At 40.7% G+C, this 19,861-nt stretch overlaps 1 protein-coding gene across 1 annotated transcript in view; it reads left to right on the forward strand.

Moving 5' to 3' along the window:
• Positions 1-19,066, forward strand: part of LOC125885367 (retinal guanylyl cyclase 2-like) — a 35,745-nt gene extending 16,679 nt beyond the window's left edge. Inside the window, 11 exon segments of the mRNA XM_049570859.1 lie at positions 518-671; positions 1,885-2,028; positions 2,170-2,318; positions 2,453-2,616; positions 3,130-3,253; positions 7,479-7,547; positions 7,962-8,136; positions 9,076-9,174; positions 9,280-9,365; positions 17,893-17,978; positions 18,165-19,066. Of these exon segments, the coding sequence (XP_049426816.1) occupies positions 518-671; positions 1,885-2,028; positions 2,170-2,318; positions 2,453-2,616; positions 3,130-3,253; positions 7,479-7,547; positions 7,962-8,136; positions 9,076-9,174; positions 9,280-9,365; positions 17,893-17,978; positions 18,165-18,252 (1,338 nt within the window). The 3' untranslated portion in view covers positions 18,253-19,066.
• Positions 19,067-19,861: the final 795 nt, after the last annotated feature.

Below are 19,861 nucleotides of genomic sequence, written 5' to 3' on the forward strand. Positions count from 1 at the left end.
AAGAGACACGTTGATGATTTAGATGAAGAAATCACTGCGGTCAATTCTTGAAGAGAAATTGGGGAGAAGCAATCTAAATATATATTAGGTCTTACAGCTGTGTTTGAGGTTAGATAGGTACTATCTGGGGACAGGAGGTCATGAATTTTGCCTCTAATAGTTAGAATTTTGTCATTAAAAAAGCTCATAAAATCATTACTGCTAAGGGCTAAAGGAATACAAGGCTCAATAGAGCTTTGACTCTCAGTCAGCCTGGCTACAGTGCTGAAAAGAATCCTGGGGTTGTTCTTGTTTTCCTCTATTAAAGCTTAGTAATAGTTTGCTCTGGCATTGCGGAGGCCCCTCTTCATACAGCTGAAGTTTTGTAAAACCATCTGAATAAGGTATTTATCATCCGGCCTTTAAACAGAAACCAAAACAAAGCTCTGTGTTTGTATGATGCTTAATTTCTGTGACACTTTTTACTCTCTGATTCAAATCTTTATTGAATGATAACAAACACAGTTTTCTCTTTCAGGGGATGAAGTATCTTCATCTACGAGGTTTGAGTCATGGTCGACTAAAGTCCACAAACTGTTTAGTTGATGGGCGCTTTGTCCTAAAAATCACAGACTACGGACTTCCCATGATCCTTCACTCTCAGAACCTCAGCCTCCCAGAGGACCCACAAGGTATTTTTTTTTTAAAATTTATTTAACTTTCATTTCACCAGAAAAACCTCCACATTGAAATCTTCTTTTCAAGAGTGTCCTGACTGAGACAGGCAGCAGTAGGAGTTACAACACAGAACAAAAGTTAAAAATCAACATGCAGCTCTAAAACAAAAAGAGATCAGTTCAAAGAAAAACTAAAACTTATGTTAATATCTGTTCTAAATGAACCATAGGAGCAATGACCAACACAACCAGATAAAATACACACTAACATCAGCATATAGGTGACCACATGCAGAGCTTTGAAATGTCCCAGAGGAACCAATGAGTTCAACTTAAAGTCCTGCAGCAGAGTCCATGTGCAGACAGAAATTTGCCAGACCATGTTCAGAGCAGAGACATTTAATGTACACTCATAAATTAGATGAAATTAAACCAAGAATAACTAAACAAAAGGCTATCAATGATAAAGTCTACAAGGGTCTTTATGGGTGTTCTGTCCCTGAGCTTTTGGGTCCATTTCACCTGAACAGCGGAGCGTTTTGTCGTGTGGTCCGGTTGGTTTGAGGTGGTGTCAACGTTTGTTCAAATTCTGGTGTGAACCAAACAACCAAAGTGGTCTGCCCAAAAATGTTGAACTAAAATGTAGTTCACTTCAGGTGAGAATGTGATCTGACCTCATGACAGGAAGTGACCCAGGATCTGTGCTCACTGTCTTTTTAACAAGGTCAACACATAATCTGTCTGTCTCTCATCAGGACCCGTTTGCTCCTTCAGTATAATCTCACTTGTCTCATTCAAAAGATGAAAGGTTCAACAAGATGCTGCTCATGACCTCCTTCTATAAACGTGATCGAACTTAACAACAAAGCAAAACCAGAAACACAGAGTAAATCTGGTGTTCCTCTAACATGTCTGCGACCAGGAAGTGTTTCACTCAGATATTCTGTCCAACAGACAAGCGGCTGTTTCCACAGCGCAACATTTTTTTTTTTATAATATTCGCTTCAGTTCAGTGAACTGAGACACATTAAAAGAAATCCAACAGTGTTACAGCTGAACCACCAAATTGCTCTGAGTCTTCTGACCGATCGGTTTTCTGTTGTCATCATTCTGACAGTGAAATGTGAGGCACGCACTGACTTCCTGTCTGTCTCTGTCTCTACCTGTCTGTCTCCACCTGTCTGTCTCTACCCGTCTGTCCCTCTGTCTCTACCTGTCTGTCTATCAGAGCTGCTGTGGACAGCTCCAGAGCTCTTGAGAAATCCAGTCCGAGGAGGTTCTTTTGCTGGAGACGTCTTCAGTTTCTCCATCATCATACAGGAAGTGATCTCACGAACCCTGCCGTATGCCATGATGGACATGCCTGCCCACGGTGAGACAGGATGTCCATCTTTCTGTCTATCTGTCTGTCTGTCTCTTAGAGATTGTGGAGTGTCTGAAGCAGCCTCCTCCTCTCTGTAGACAACCTGTCTAACCACCTATCTGTCTGTCTATCTGTCTGTCTGTCTCTCAGAAATCGTGGAGCGTCTGAAGCAGCCTCCTCCTCTCTGTAGACCTCTGGTTTCAGTGGATGAAGCTCCTGCTGAGTGTCTCAGTCTGATGAATGAATGTTGGAATGAAGATCCGAGTAAGAGGCCGAGCTTTGATGACATTTTTAAACAGGTAAGACGAGCTGCACTGCTGCCACCTGCTGGCTCATGTCCTGAACTGTCTCTGTATGTTTGGCTCTTTCTCAATCAGGGAACGTCCTAGCCCTTCAAACTTGTTATGATCTGGTTTGTCCTTTGTGTTTGCAGTTTCGTGGCATTAACAGAGGAAAGAGAGCAAACATCATCGACTCCATGTTGCGAATGCTGGAGCAGTACAGTTCAAACCTGGAGGATCTGATCAGAGAACGAACAGACGAACTGGAGGTTGAGAGAAACAAGACAGAGAAGCTGGTCGGACAACTTCTGCCAAAGTAAGACACATTTAAACTTTAACTCAGCAGTCAGAATGTTGCAACTGTGGTGATATTATGGTTTGTAAAGGACATGGACATTCAGCAGGACAAAGACAAGAGAGAGTTGAAATGGAGGCAGAGACACTAAAGTGAAGACTCTTCCTCCTCCTCTTCTTCAGCACTCACATACATCTATTTATTTACTTACTACTTCTACGAAGAAACATGTTGACATAATTCAGTGTGACGTCTCATTACCTCTGATGTCCATTCAGAATAAACGTCCATAAAGAATCATCATGTGTCTCAGTTTTCTTCAGTTGATTGTTGTCTGCTGATCCAAACAGCAGCTGCTCATGTCATTCAGCTGACACTCAGGACAACATGGAGACTATTGGAGGATTAAAAAGCATGTCTGTAAAGAGAACAGCAAACAACAAGAAACCAGCAGCTTTATTTAACACAACAGAAGGCTCAGGAACTTACGAAGGATGGAAGTTTGTTTTAAATCGTAATAAACATGTGTTTCAGGTCCGTGGCTCAGGCTCTGAAGAAAGGGAAGCCAGTCCAACCTGAACATTATTCAGACTGCACGCTTTACTTTAGTGACATCGTTGGATTTACAACCATCTCAGCTCTCAGTGAACCCATTGAGGTACAAACTGTTGAAAACCCAGCTAGCCCTGACACTGACCCTGTTTACATCACTGACCCTGACCCTGACCCCTCACCATTTACATCACTGACCTTGACACTGACCCTGTTTACATCAGTAAACCTGACCCCTCACCCTGTTTACATCATCGACCCTGACACCAACCCTGTTTACCCCACTGACCCTGACCCTGTTTCCATCACTGACCCTCACCCTGTTTACATCACTAACCCTGACCCTGTTTACATCAGTGAGCCTGACCCTGACCATGTTTATCAATCAATCAATCGATCAATCAATCAATTTCATTTATAAAGCCCAATATCACAAATCACGATTTGCCTGACAGGGCTTTACAGCATACGACATCCCTCTGTCCTTATGACCCTCACAGCTGATCAGGAAAAACTCCCCAAAAAACCCTTTAACGGGGAAAAAACGGTAGAAACCTCAGGAAGAGCAACTGAGGAGGGATCCCTCTTCCAGGACGGACAGACGTGCAATAGATGTCGTACAGAACAGATCAGCATAATAAATTAACAGTAATCCACATGACACAATGAGAGAGAGAGAGAGAGAGAGAGAGAGAGAGAGAGATGCAGGTAATGACAGTAGCTTACAACAACATTAATGAAAGTAATAATATTATAGTTATAGTTCTGGCTACTGTGGTACAATATTTTGAAAGTATGTATTAATATCTGGCAGTATACAAGTGTGACAATAATCATATGTGTATAATAACAGTAGAAATATGACTAATGACTAATGATGGCAGCAGCAGCAGGAGGCATCTGGCAGGACCACGGCAGCAGCACAACCACACACGTCACGCTGTCCAGGCACCGCTGTGATATGGGTTAATCTGAGAGACAGTGGAGCACAAAGGCTCCGGAGAAGAAGCCGAGTTAGTGACATCCAGAATGGCCGAGTTAGCAAGATGCAGTAATAGAATACGAGAGAGAGAGAGAGAGAGAGCGAGAGAGGGAGAGAAGGTGCCCGGTGTATTATAGGGGGGTCCTCCGGCAGACTAGGCCTAAGTCAGCCTAACTAGGGGCTGGTACAGGGCAAGCCTGAGCCAGCCCTAACTATAAGCTTTATCAAAGAGGAAAGTCTTAAGTCTAGTCTTAAATGTGGAGACGGTGTCTGCCTCCCGGACCGTAACAGGAAGATGATTCCACAGGAGAGGAGCCTGATAGCTGAAGGCTCTGGCTCCTGATCTTTTGGAGACTTTAGGGACCCATACTTATAAGAGGGGCCTCCGCAATGCCAGAGCAAACTATTACTCAGCATTAATAGAAAACAATAAGAACAACCCCAGGTTTCTTTTCAGCACTGTAGCCAGGCTGACTGAGAGTCAAAGCTCTATCGAGCCTTGTATTCCTTTAGTCCTTAGCAGTAATGATTTTATGAGCTTTTTAATGACAAAATTCTAACTATTAGAGGCAAAATTCATGACCTCCTGTCCTCAGATAGTACCTATCTAACCTCAAACACAGCTGTAAAACCTAATATATATTTAGATTGCTTCTCCCCAATTTCTCTTCAAGAATTGACTGCAGTGATTTCTTCATCTAAATCATCAACGTGTCTCTTAGACCCCATCCCAACTAGGCTACTTAAGGAGGTCTTTCCTTTAGTTAACACTCATATATTAGATATGATCAATATATCCTTATTAACAGGCTATGTACCACAGTCTTTTAAGGTAGCTGTGATTAAACCTCTACTAAAAAAGCCCTCCCTGGATCCAGAGGTGTTAGCCAACTATAGACCAATATCTAATCTTCCCTTTATGTCCAAGATCCTTGAGAAAGTAGTCGCAGACCAGCTGTGTGATTTTCTCCAGGATAATAATTTATTTGAGGAATTTCAGTCAGGATTTAGAGTGCATCATAGCACTGAGACAGCACTAGTTAAAATTACAAATGACCTTCTGATTGCTTCAGACAAAGGACTTGTCTCTGTACTTGTTTTATTAGATCTTAGTGCAGCGTTTGACACAATTGATCATCAAATTCTACTGCAGAGACTGGATCACTTAATTGGCCTAAAAGGTTCTGCACTGAGCTGGTTTAAATCTTATTTATCTGATTGTTTTCAGTTTGTTCACGTTCATAATGAATCATCCTTACGTACTAAAGTTTGTTTTGGAGTTCCGCACGGTTCTGTACTCGGACCAGTCCTATTTACTCTATATATGCTACCTTTAGGTAACATCATTAGAAATCACTCTATAAATTTCCATTGTTATGCGGATGATTCTCAGTTGTATTTATCGATGAAGCCAGAAGAAAGTAATCAATTAACTAAACTCCATAACTGCCTTAAAGACATAAAAACTTGGATGAGCACCAATTTCCTGATGTTAAATTCAGACAAAACTGAAGTTATTGTTCTTGGCCCCAAACAACTCAGAGACTCTTTATCTGATGACATAGTTTCTCTAGATGGCATTGCTCTGGCCTCTAGCACTACCGTAAGAAACCTCGGAGTAACATTTGATCAAGATTTGTCTTTTAATTCTCATTTAAAACAAACCTGACGGACTGCATTTTTTCATCTGCGTAATATTGCGAAAATTAGGCCTATCCTGACCCGAAAAGATGCAGAAAAATTGGTCCATGCTTTTGTTACCTCAAGGCTGGATTACTGTAACTCTCTATTATCAGGTAGCTCTAGTAAGTCCTTAAAAACTCTCCAGCTAATTCAGAATGCAGCAGCACGTGTACTAACAGGAACTAAGAAACGAGATCATATTTCTCCTGTTTTAGCTTCTCTGCACTGGCTTCCTGTAAAATCCAGAATTGAATTTAAAATCCTACTGTAAACGTATAAAGCTCTAAATGGTCAAGCTCTGTCATATCTTAGAGAGCTCATAGTGCCATATTATCCCACCAGAACACTGCGCTCTGAGAACGCAGGGTTACTCGTGGTCCCTAAAGTCTCCAAAAGTAGATCAGGAGCCAGAGCCTTCAGCTATCAGGCTCCTCTCCTGTGGAATCATCTTCCTGTTACGGTCCGGGAGGCAGACACTGTCTCCACATTTAAGACTAGACTTAAGACTTTCCTCTTTGATAAAGCTTATAGTTAGGGCTGGCTCAGGCTTGCCCTGTACCAGCCCCTAGTTAGGCTGACTTAGGCCTAGTCTGCTGGAGGAGCCCCCATAATACACCGGGCACCTTCTCTCCTTCTCTCTCTCTCTCTCTCTCTCTCTCTCTCTCTCATATTCTATTACTGCATCTAGCTAACTCGGCCATTCTGGATGTCACTAACTCGGCTTCTTCTCCGGAGCCTTTGTGCTCCACTGTCTCTCAGATTAACTCATATCACAGCGGTGCCTGGACAGCGTGACGTGTGTGGTTGTGCTGCTGCCGTGGTCCTGCCAGATGCCTCCTGCTGCTGCTGCCATCATTAGTCATTAGTCATACTTCTACTGTTATTATACACATATGATTATTGTCACACATGTATACTGCCAGATATTAATACATACTTTCAGCATATTGTATCACAGTAGCCAGAACTACAACTATAATATTATTGCTTTCATTAATGTTGTTGTAAGCTACTGTCATTACCTGCATCTCTCTCTCTCTCTCTCTCTCTCTCTCTCTCTCTCTCTCTGTCTCATTGTGTCATGTGGATTACTGTTAATTTATCATGCTGATCTGTTCTGTACGACATCTATTGCACGTCTGTCCGTCCTGGAAGAGGGATCCCTCCTCAGTTGCTCTTCCTGAGGTTTCTACCATTTTTTTCCCCGTTAAAGGGTTTTTTTGGGGAGTTTTTCCTGATCAGCTGTGAGGGTCATAAGGACGTCATAAGGATGTTGTATGCTGTAAAGCCCTGTGAGGCAAATTGTGATTTGTGAAATTGGGCTTTATAAGTAAAATTGATTGATTGATTGATTGATTGATTGAGTAACCCTGCGTTCTCAGAGCGCAGTGTTCTGGTGGGATAATAAGGCACTATGAGCTCTCTAAGATATGACGGAGCTTGACCATTTAGAGCTTTTAAGTTAACAGTAGGATTTTAAATTCAATTCTGGATTTTACAGGGAGCCAGTGCAGAGAAGCTAAAACAGGAGAAATATGATCTCATTTCTTAGTTCCTGTTAGTACACGTGCTGCTGCATTCTGAATTAGCTAGAGAGTTTTTAAGGACTTACTGACCCTGACCCCTCACCCTGTTCACATCACTAACCCTGACACTGTGTGTGTAGGTCGTCGACCTGCTGAATGACCTCTACACCATGTTTGATGCCATCATTGCCACACATGATGTTTACAAGGTAGGAACCTTTAATGTTTCTCTCACCACTGTTGGTTTGTCCACAGGTTGAATTAATAAACTCCTCTTCTTTTCCCTCTCAGTTTGAACCTTCGTTTAGACTAAATCTGAGTTTTATTGAAACTCTCCGTAGTTTAAATTTTAAATAGGCTAAAAGTTAACAAACATAGATTTACCCACCTTTGTTTGTCCAGCTGTGTCACCGTTATCTCTACTTAAACACCTGGAGACTCAAGACAGCTTTGTGGAGTCAAAGTGTTTCACTCAATTGACGTCTAAATGCTCACTTTATTTTTTAAAAAAGATCTTGTTGATAAGGAGTTATTGAGCATCAGCAAACATGTCTGATCAATATATTTTTAATAAATGTACCCATCAAACTGCTGTAAGGTGTTTGTGTGTGTGGTATTTGCAGGTAGAAACGATAGGTGATGCCTACATGGTGGCTTCAGGTATTCCCAACAGAAATGGGAATCGACACGCAGGTGAAGTGGCCAACATGTCTCTGGACATCCTGCACTCGATAGCAGCTTTTAAGATCAGACATATGCCTGAGATCAAAGTCAAAATACGCATCGGATTGCACACAGGTACACTCACAGACACAAAGACACACACACACACACACACACACACATACAGATTTGATCACTTTTTCATATGTGAAAAACTCTGCTGGTAATCGTTATGTTTCTACAGTTCAGTCCTCCAGCCTTTCTGCCAGCTCACAGAAGAGGAGCCTGATAGCTGAAGGCACTGGCTCCTCTTTAGGACCCACAGTAACCCTGCGTTCTCAGAGCGCAGTGTTCTGGTGGGATGATGGGGCACTTTGAGCTCTCTAAGATATGACGGAACATTTAGAGCTCTGTAAGTGAGGAGAAGAATTTCACAGGGAGCCAGTACCACGGTGTTCTGGATCAGCTGGAGAGTTTTTAAAGACTTGTCATGACCTGGTCCAGAGAGGACAGATGTTCTGAGCAGTTTCTCTGAGGCAGGATCATTTCTGTTATATTGCACAGATGGAAGAACTCAGTCTGTGACATTTGTTTTATCTGATCAAGTATTACTGCAAGGGTCCTTAGGGTTGTGTCATTGGTCAGAGGTCATTCAGAGAAACTATATTTGTAGACAGAGTTTTATGTCCTGAAGTTTAGTTAACTGATCTGTTTCTTAAGATTGACGGATTTAACTGTGTTTCATCTGCATAAAAATGGAAGTTTACAGAGGGTTTTCTAATGATGTTACCTAAAGGAAGCAAATAATAAATAAAGTGAACAGAACTAGTCCAGGTTCAGAACCTTGTGGAACTTCATAACCAAACTACTAAACATAAACAGTTTGTGCACTAACCACATGTTCTGTGTGGTCAGTAAACTCTGAGGAGTCAGAAACTCTCAGGTGATCAGTCATTTTGGTGGTTGTCATGGTAAATAAAACTTTTGTCTACGTGATAAGAGCTGTGTTAAAAAAAACAAGCTTACCTGTGTTAAAGTTGATGACGAAACACATGAGTGAACCTGTGTCTTCAGGTGCGGTGGTAGCAGGTGTGGTCGGTCTTACCATGCCCAGGTATTGTCTGTTTGGAGACACAGTGACAACGGCCTCACACATGGAAGCCACTGGACTGCGTATGTAGAAAACACTAACATCAGAGATTTATTAACAGAGATTGTGCAGGACATATTCTGATCTGAGCTAAGTGTTTCTCTTGTTGTGGTGTTTGTGGTCTCCAGCCTACAGGATCCACATCAGTCTGAGCACAGTGAAGGTCCTGACCAGTCTCAAGGCGGGATACCATATAGACACCAGAAAGGCACAGGTATACTCACCTGCTCAGACATTTAGCTTCAGAGATGTAGAATATCACTTCATGGTGTCAACATGAAACATTAGAGAACACTTTAAAAACAATATCACTGAATTTAATTTCTACATTTCATGACTCAGATTTCTGATTTCCTGAAACTGAGCCTAAAAATATTTCATAGTCTGAACTGAAGAACTGACGTGTTGTTTAACAAGCTCCAACTGAAGTGTTCAACAAGTGACCAAAATTACTGATCCATCAATCACTTCAAATTAACGTTATCACAGATCAAGCATCGGCCAATACCGAAGCCACTTTTTTCAAAACTCTTCACACAGTCTGCACACCAACATGCATCTGATCCAAATAGTGAATGTCTACTCCAAAACTCAGTCAAACTACCGAAACTCTTCCAACACATCTCAGGTGATTGGACCAAAACAGTGATATCACTTCTCACTCTGAAAACCTTGACTCATTAATAATGATGGACAACAACAGAGAGGATGACAGAAACCATTTATCTTTAAATTATGTTCCACATAAATCATCCTAAAACGTCACATTCAATCAATCAATCAATCAATCAATTGTATTTATAAAGCCCAATATCACAAATCACAATTTGCCTCACAGGGCTTTACAGCATACGACATCCCTCTGTCCTTATGACCCTCACAGCTGATCAGGAAAAACTCCTCCAAAAAAACCCTTTAACAGGGAAAAAACGGTAGAAACCTCAGGAAGAGCAACTGAGGAGGGATCCCTCTTCCAGGACGGACAGACGTGCAATAGATGTCGTACAGAACAGATCAGCATAACAAATTAACAGTAATCCATATGACACAATGAGACAGAGAGAGAGAGAGAGAGAGAGATGCAGGTAATGACAGTAGCTTACAACAACATTAATGAAAGCAATAATATTATAGTTATAGTTCTGGCTACTGCGGTACAATATGTTGAAAGTATGTATTAATATCTGGCAGTGTACATGTGTGACAATAGTCATATGTGTATAATAACAGTAGAAGTATGACTAATGACTAATGATGGCAGCAGCAGCAGGAGGCATCTGGCAGGACCATGGCAGCAGCACAACCACACACGTCACGCTGTCCAGGCACCGCTGTGATATGAGTTAATCTGAGAGACAGTGGAGCACAAAGGCTCCGGAGAAGAAGCCGAGTTAGTGACATCCAGAATGGCCGAGTTAGCAAGATGCAGTAATAGAATATGAGAGAGAGAGAGAGAGAGAGAGAGAGCGAGAGAGAGAGATGCAGGTAATGACAGTAGCTTACAACAACATTATTGAAAGTAATAATATTATAGTTATAATTCTGGCTACTGTGGTACAATATGTTGAAAGTATGCATTAATATCTGGCAGTATACATGTGTGACAATAGTCATATGTGTATAATAACAGTAGAAGTATGACTAATGACTAATGATGGCAGCAGCAGCAGCAGGAGGCATCTGGCAGGACCACGGCAGCAGCACAACCACATACGTCGCGCTGTCCAGGCACCGCTGTGATATGAGTTAATCTGAAAGACAGTGGAGCACAAAGGCATTTTGAGAATGCACCTTTTACTCTGCAGTAACATCAAGTGTCTTAAAGCTCAGGCTTTTTTATATGCTCTTACAGGTGTTTACACCTATTAAATTATTGAAAGAACGACTAAATTATACAAATGTTCTGCTCTCCTTACTTTCCAGTGACACGATAACTGTCAGTGTATTCCTGGAACTAGACTGTTGTTGTGTGTTAAAATATGTTGTCGAATACAGAACAATCACAAAATGTTCTCTGGCCTGACATATTTCAGTGTAGCTCTCATAGAAGTGTTTGATTTGAACACCAGGCTGTCTGATGCTCTCTGAGCCTTTAGCACAGCAGCACTTTGTTTGACATCATGTTAAAAACTAAACTCATTCCCTATATGCACAGATATAAAAATTAACATGTGTATGATTTATTCAAATCTTAATATTTAATTTCGTTATTAGCAGACCTACAAACTAAGCAAACATACTTCTGAGAAAATGGGCTGACTTCTAATCAAGGTCTGGTGCGTAGGATTTAGTGTCATCTAGTAGTGAGACTGGAGATTACAACCAGCTGAAACTTCTCCATGTGACAAGTATGTAGGAGAACTACAGTGGCCAACACAAAAGCATGAATGTCTCTATCTAGAGTCAGTGTTTGTTTGTGCCTTCTTGGCTGCTGTAGAAACATACAGTGCAACATGGCGATCTCTGTAGAAAAGGACCTGCTCCCTGTGTAGACATAAACTATGGTAAAGAAAACACTAACCACGTTTTCAGGTGTATTAACGTTATAAACAAAGCACAAAAAGTAATAACATTTGCAAAAAAAAAAAAAAGCAAAAAAAAAAGCTGTTTGGCATTGGTTGGGAAGATTTGGCAAATTTTTCATGGGCGCAACCCACATACTCAGCTCTGCTGCTCATACCACAAATGCACATTCCTTACAAATGTGTAACCATTTTAAAGAGAAATAAACAGGCTTTCCAACGGCATACGATTTATTGCGAAGAAGCTTTGTTACAACAAAGAAATAATCTACCAAACACACATGTTATTAGTTTTTGTGCTTAGTTTATTTAATTTCTGTCAAAGATCTCTGAATCGTACACATTAGATCTTTTATTAATTGTACAGTCATTTGACTTGATGTTCCTATCATAATGTTTCAGCTGCTGGTTGTCTGAATCCAGCTGTGTTCTCCCTTTACCAGCTGAGGGAAGCATCCCTCAGCTCTTTCTGTATCTGCTGGCTCTCACCTTCATGTAGCTTGCTGCCTAGAAGTTAGCCAGCTAGCTAGGAAGCATAGATACGGCATGACGTGATGAAAGAGTGACAAGCTGAACATCGTTTCAAAGTATTTGTGGAGGCTTTTATTTGTAGAGCATCCCATTAATTGAGCCATTCATCATCAATTATTCCCACATCTTAGAGTGACTGACGGCACCAGAGCCCTCAACGACAATGACAGTACCAAGTCTGGAGGTCACAGTGTCACATGACAGGCCGCACTCAGCATGTGTTCTTTTCTGGCTCTGGGTGGCTCCATCTCTGTGTCCCGTGGAAGCATGGCGATCAAAAATAATAAAAGTCTGGATGATGTGGGAATTTAATTTGGTGTAATTTAAGCAAGTATGGGGTGCTGCTTGTATTTATGCTGCCTGGTGAGACCATCTGATGACATCCTGTATCAGTCTGGATTCCACCACAGACACTGTCAGTGGGCTGGAGTACTTGCCTTGACAATCTCCTTCAGCCAATCAGAGCAACAAAACACGTCTGAAGCATTGTGGACAATGTTGTGCACGGTGGTGATCTCCAATTTTGAGACTGCTCATATCTGGTCTGTCATTAGTGTAATTAGTGGTGAAACAACAGTGAACACTGGATTTGTTCTGGGAACATCTTCTTCATCCCCAACGGAGCCTGTCGATAAATCGAGCTTTTCCCAAATCCTGTCAGAGTAACGGTGACAATGTTTGTTCCTGTGAGAAATTCAGTGAGGTCAAACCTGTGTACTTGTTGTCATTGACCCTATGTCTGCAGTAAGATTACTTATTGCTGTGTTTAGTGTGCTACCGTTAGGATTAGCGCTTGTTGCTTCAAGGCAAGGCAAGGCAATTTTATTTATGTAGCACCATTCATACACAAGGCAATTCAATGTGCTTTACAAGAGAAATACATTAAAATAAAACACTAAAGCAACAATAAAATTGTGTTTGAGATTATTAAAAACAAAAGCAAACATAAAGCAAAAGCAACAGCAGACAAATATAAAAACAATAACTACAGATTATCCTAACAATAAGTTACATATCTAGTTCACTGGTAAGCTGCAGTAAATAGTAATGTTTTAAGCCCTGATTCAAATGAGCTGACAGTTTCAGCCGACCTCAGATATTCTGGAAGTTTGTTCCATAGGCGGGGAGCATAGAAACTAAAGGCTGCTTCACCTTGTTTGGTTTTGATCCTGGCAACACTGAGTAAACCTGTTCCAGATGATCTGAGGGGTCTGGGGGTTCATAATGTACAAGTATATCAGAGATGTATTTAGGCCCGAGACCATTTAGTGCTTTATAGACAAGTAACAAGATTTTAAAGTCTATCCTTTGACACACAGGAAGCCAGTGCAGTGACTTAAGCACTGGTGTGATGTGCTCCACTCTCTTGGTGTTGGTGAGGACTCTGGCAGCAGCGTTCTGTACGAGCTGCAGTTGTCTGATTGATTTTTTACTCAGGCCTGTGAAGACACCGTTACAATAGTCCAGCCTTCTGAAAATGAAAGCATGAACAAGTTTTTCTGTATCTTGTTTAGACAGAAATTCTTTTATTCTTGCTATGTTTTTAAGGTGGTAGTAGGCTGATTTAGTAATTGTCTTAATGTGACTATTGAAATTTAGGTCTGAGTCCAGAACTACACCAAGATGTCTGGCTTGATTTGTAGGTTTTAGTGTCATGGCGTCAAGGTGAGCACTGACTATTGATCTTTGTTCCTTGGGGCCAAAAACAACTATCTCAGTTTTGTCTGTGTTTAGTTGTAGAAAATTCTGGCACATCCACGTATTGATTTCGTCAATGCACTTATTTAGCAGAGGTAGGGGACTGTAGTCATCTGGTGACACTGTTATGTAAAGTTGTGTGTCATCTGCATAAGTATGGTAGGAGATGTTATGATATTCCATAATCTGAGCAACAGGGAGCATATAGATGTTGAACAGAAGAGGCCCAAGAATGGACCCTTGAGGAACTCCACATGTAATTTTCGTTTGCACAGATTCATAATTGCAAAGTGACACAAAGAAATCCCTGTTTTGTAAATAAGATTTAAATCAATTTAGGACAGTGCCAGAAAGTCCCACAAACTTTTCTAGTCTGTCGAGTAGTAGTATATTATGGTCAACTGTGTCGAATGCAGCACTGAGGTCCAGTAATACCAGGACCAAAATCTTTGATGCATCACTGCTCAGATGAATGTCATGTAAAACTTTTACAAGTGCAGTCTCAGTGCTTTGACGTGCTCGAAATCCAGACTGAAAGGCATCAGGAAATGGTGTTACTGTTCTGCAAGATGCGGCCTGAATATTACATCATCAGCTACAACACAGTCCCTGATTGGCTGCTGACGTTGTCAGCTATGGTGTTGATCCCTGATTGGCCATGATTGGATTTTAGTTCCTGGACATGAGGCGGGGTGACAGCGAGTTTTACACTGATACAGAGAGGGATCTAGAATGTTGAGCTGACGTCATTAGGACGGTCTCACCAGGTTTTATTTATGGAAGCACAACAGCAAAAATAAAAGTTTTTTTTTTTCCTCCAGAGTGTCAGCTCAGCCAAAGAGGGCAAATGGGCTGCCGCTCGGGCAACTTTAGCCCGGCCTTGTGCACGCCCTTTCTCCTGGGGAAGTGCAGCAAACCAGTCTGCGACTGCAGCAGAGTTGTGGGATGACACATTATTTCACACAGCATCGAAGGTAGGGGAGTTTCTTGCCCCTTGACTTCTTTCCTCCGTTGGCACAAGTAGATGATGCAGGTTAAGCAGAACAGAAATGAGCCTTCATGTGTTGTAGGGACCAATGGGCAGTGCTGCACTCTGGGCCTCATTCACAAACAGATGGGTCTTAAACCGTACATTTTACTAGAAATCTGGGATTCATCAATATTTTCTTGAATTTGTTTCTGATCTGCGAAAACCTTTAGATTTCCCTCAGAAATGATGAAGGCCTGGCTGTCTCAGAAAATTCAAACACTTTTTAATGAACATATTAAAGCTATGTCCAATAAAAAGGCTTCAAGAGACAACAATATATAAAACTGTCAGGTTAATAATGCTCTTTTATCTTTATGAATTATTGTCAGAATTAAAATATTAAATTCTAAAACTTGAGTGTCCCAGTCCAGCTTATTTGACAATGTTCATTTTGACATGAAACCGTTCACATTGTTTTCACTGGATCTGCCTGTAATATGGCTCCTCCCACTGTTTCTACTGCCATGACATGATTATTATTAACAGGGTGTATAAAACAGTCTGATTTACCTCCTAGCAGGATTTTGGACGTCGTACGTGACCCCGTTAGAGGATGTTCCAGTCCTTCAGGACAGAGCTAATCAGAGAATGAATGAATTGAAGAAAGAGAGACGAATATTTGATCAGCTGTTTCTGACTGACGGTCTGACTCTGCAGTGTCAGGACTTTAATATGTATTTCTCCATCACACACCTGGAGTAGAGAAAGGGGACGTGGCATTGTGTTGATGGCAAATAGAGCGGTAGACGTCTGTCAGTTTAAAATGATTCTGATTCACCAATGTATGCACGGCAGTAAAAACAAAATCAGCTGGTGTGCATGTGTCATGAATCTGATGGTAATTTTGCGTATGCACGTATTTTATGCACCGACTGAGAACATTTCTATGCACTTGTTTGTAGATGAGGCCCAGTGTGACGTTAGCTACTCTTTGACCTTGGACATCCACAGTCTCTCTTTGTGCAATCACAGTATCCGTTCTGTGAAATTTAATGTCAGGTTCAATGTCAAGCTTCATCCACAAAGATCAATGTATGTGCAGTTTGTCTGGGTCTATCTCCAGTTCTTCACATCATGTATCCTTTTTGTGTTTGAACAGAGGTCTTACCTGGACACATTGATGTCACATTTTTTGTGAACGCTGCAGTGTTATTGTGATGACTGTGTTTATGTGACCAAAGGTGATATCCACAGTTTTATGGTTACAAATAACCAAGTCAATAACGACAGTTTCCGTTGCACCTGAAAATATTCTGTCCGTCCCTCTGATGGGAGCCATCCTTTGTGTCGTGGTCTGGCACAATTGTCTTGACGACGTGAGCTCAACATCCTGTTTTGCTCCCTGTGTCCGTCTGGACTCGCTGCTCGTACAAACACTTGCAGTGGGCAGTATTATTCACTTTGACAGACAGACTCTTTCAGCCAATCAGACTAACAAAACACCAGAAACATCTTCTTCATCACCATCAGAGCCCATCAATAAATCAAGCTTTTCCCAAATCTGTTCAGAAGAACGGTGACATCTCTCCCTGTGAGAAACTCAGTGAGGTCAAACTATTGTTGTTGTTTACTTGTTGTTATTGACTATGTCTGCAGTAACATCACTTATTGTTGTGTTTACTCTGTTAACATTAAAGGATTAGCGCTTGTTGCCTCAGCAAATGCCGTTACTGTTCTGCAAGATATGGCCTGAATATGACATCATCAGCTACAACAGAGTTCCTGATTGGCTGCTGACGTTGTCAGCTATGGTGCTGATCCCTGATTGGCCCTGATTGGACTTTTGTTTTTGGATATGAGGCGGGGTGACAGTTCGTACTGATACTGAGACTGAACCAGAATGTTGAGCTGACTTCATCAGGACGGTCTGTGCATGCTTGTCTTTAATCACTGATACATGAAAAAATGTAAACATATTTTATTAGAGAAATGATGTATCGTTAGGGTCAGGGTGTATCATCTAGTTGAGTCGGGGTTCAGGGGTGTAAGATGTAGTTGAGTCAGGATTCAGGGGTGTATGATCTAGTTGAGTCAGGGTTCAAGGGTGTAAGATGTAGCTGAGTTATCACTGATGGAGAAACACGTGTTGTGATGTACCAGAATACAAGTCCTGTTGATGCAGTGGCTGAATGTGGCTGCACTCTAACTAATTGAACTCTGTCAAAGAGAGACAACAGTTCCCAACATAATAACTGTGGATCTTGTCCGTTGGGCTTCCACTTGGCTGTCCTTCATGAATTGTCCCTCTCCCAGCCAGAACTTGTTGGTCTTGATCCATTTGTCCGGTTAAAATCTTGTTGGCAGTCGTCCTTAGTTTGCTAATGAGACTAAATCAGGACACCTGGACAGGTTTTCAGCTCACACTTAAGTCAGCTGCATTTAAAATGATTAATAGTTAATTTCACTTTCTGTATTCTATAAATGTTGATGTGTTTAACTTCGTCTGTGTTTAATGTATATGAGTGACAATGTTTAAAAAATGTGCTGCAGATAAAGAGTGGATGCTGGTGGCAGGGTGTGAACAAGTTTGTGGATTTTGGAAAGGTAGTCACAGTTAGGTCCACACAGACTTTGCTACACTAAACGTGTGAAGAGTTTTGACAACTTGACGTCAGTTATGACCGATGTGTGTTAGCGTTAAAAAAAAGAATAGACTGATTTAGGCTCAAATGTACAGTGGTGATGTTTTCAGAAGTAATGATGTAATGATATGATGAAATGATGTAAAAAAAATATCAAGAAGAAATTCTGTTTGTTTAAAAATATTAAAGTCAGGACTCAACGTTGGATCAACACGTCATAAGCTGCTGGATTTAAAACTGACTTTCTCTCAAACTAACTTTGTTATAGTTATACTGTTTAACCTGAGACAGATCAGGTTCAGGACTGTACTGTGACAGAGATGTTTACATGTTTGTAGTCTGGTGTGTGATGACGTATTTGTTGTGACTGACCTTCAGGTGAAGGGAACGATGGACACGTACTGGCTGATGGGACGAGATGGTTTCGATAAACCTCTTCCTGTTCCTCCAGACCTGACTGGAGGGTAACAACAACAACAAACAAACAAACAAACAAACAAACACACACACACACACACACACACACACACACACACACACACACACGTATTTGCAAAGCATAATTTTTTTAATTTTATTTTTAGACTTAAATAAAATTATGACTTTTTCTAACTTGTCTGTGTGTCTGTCTGTCTGTCTGTCTGTCTCAGGGCCAGTAATCATGGGATCAGTCTGGATGAGATTCCAGTTGAAAGGAGACAGAAGTTTCTGGATCGGCAGAAGAAGATGAAGAAATGATGCTAAGAAACACACACACACACACACACACACACACACACACACACACACACTACCTCAGGACTGGAATTTATTTTAAAGGACATTTATTCAGCTGGTGAGAAAGTTTCAGCCAAAACATGTGAAATCTGAATGAGGTTCTGAGCGGGCAGTGACATCAGTTTGTGTTTGTAGCTGGAGGTCAGTCAGTTCTTAATGGTCAACATCCTTTCATCCAGTGAATATTGAACCAGTACATTTCTGTGCCTCACACGGGTCTACGACACGACTTACAGACATGATAGAACAATACGTTCATAAAGTGATAAGTTTGTATAATGAAAATGATACCTTTATAAAATGATAATAAAAAATAAATAAATAACTAACAAAGTAATAATACTGTCTTAAGGAGGTCAATGTAAGTAATGACATTAATGACCCTGTCATCCAGCTGTGGATACACAGAGTTCACAAAAATGTTTTTATGCTGTAGTCACATGTCCTAGAGTACTGTGCATGCATGCATGCTGGGAAATACTCCTGACTCCCTTTGTGAGACTGTTAAAGGATGGATGGATGGATGGATGGATGAATGAATGAATGAATGAATGAATGAATGAATGAATGAATGAATGAATGTATGTATGTATGTATGTATGTATGTATGTATGTATGTATGTATGAATGAATGAATGTCAGTTTTTCATCAGGATCTGCCATCATATTCTTTTGTGTTTTACCTTTTATCAAACTGGAGCTGGAGAGTGATTAGCTTGTTATAATAAATAATCAGTTTCCAGATGTGTGGTTGGAACCAAAAGTACTTATTTGTTTTTCAGTCACATGATGATGGCGTGTTAGTACTTATATTTTTTAGTTTTGATTTTGTTGTGTAAAAAAAAATAAAACATCATCAATAAGTGAAGACAAGGTTAGAATGAATCAAAAACAGAAGAAGAAACTTCCCACAATTCACCTTCCATTTTTTCACACATTGAACTGAAGCTTGGATTTTATGTGATGTAATTGAAGGCACCTTCCACCTTTTAAAAGTAAGACAGCAGGTGTGAAGAGCAGCAGGTCAGACGTGTTTGACGGAGTTGTGAGTTTAGTTATTCAGTTCTTGTTCCAGTGAATAAATTAAAGTTAAAATGCAGGATGCTATGCTGGATTACGATGTTTGTCTCAAAGTGCATGCTAGTGAAACACTTCTTCACGTTTTGTTTTGTTATTGTTGTTGCCATGTTACTAAGAATAAAATAAAATTTTAATTATACTGCTCGTTTGTCAGAAAAATGTTTGAGAGTAAAACTTTGATTGTTTTGTTTTGTATGTGTCCATTTATGTGTTGTTTTAGGGTTAGGTTGTGAATGTAAATTTGTGTTTAAATCTTCACCAGATTACTGGTGTTTTTAATAAACCTGCCAGTGAGCACGGGCACACTAGGCAAATTTTAATTTATTTTTTTTATAGTGACTCATCTAGAGTTCAGAAAAAAGGCCAGAGAGAAGAAATAGGAAAAGAAAAGAATAAAAACATAGAAAACAAAAGACAATCCAAGAGAAGAAACCCAAAAAAGGAGGTCAGGGAGAGAAGGAGAACAAATATATATATCTATTTTTTAATC

The sequence above is a fragment of the Epinephelus fuscoguttatus genome, unplaced genomic scaffold (genome assembly GCF_011397635.1).
Source record: "Epinephelus fuscoguttatus unplaced genomic scaffold, E.fuscoguttatus.final_Chr_v1 AP022699.1".
Taxonomy (NCBI): domain Eukaryota; kingdom Metazoa; phylum Chordata; class Actinopteri; order Perciformes; family Serranidae; genus Epinephelus; species Epinephelus fuscoguttatus.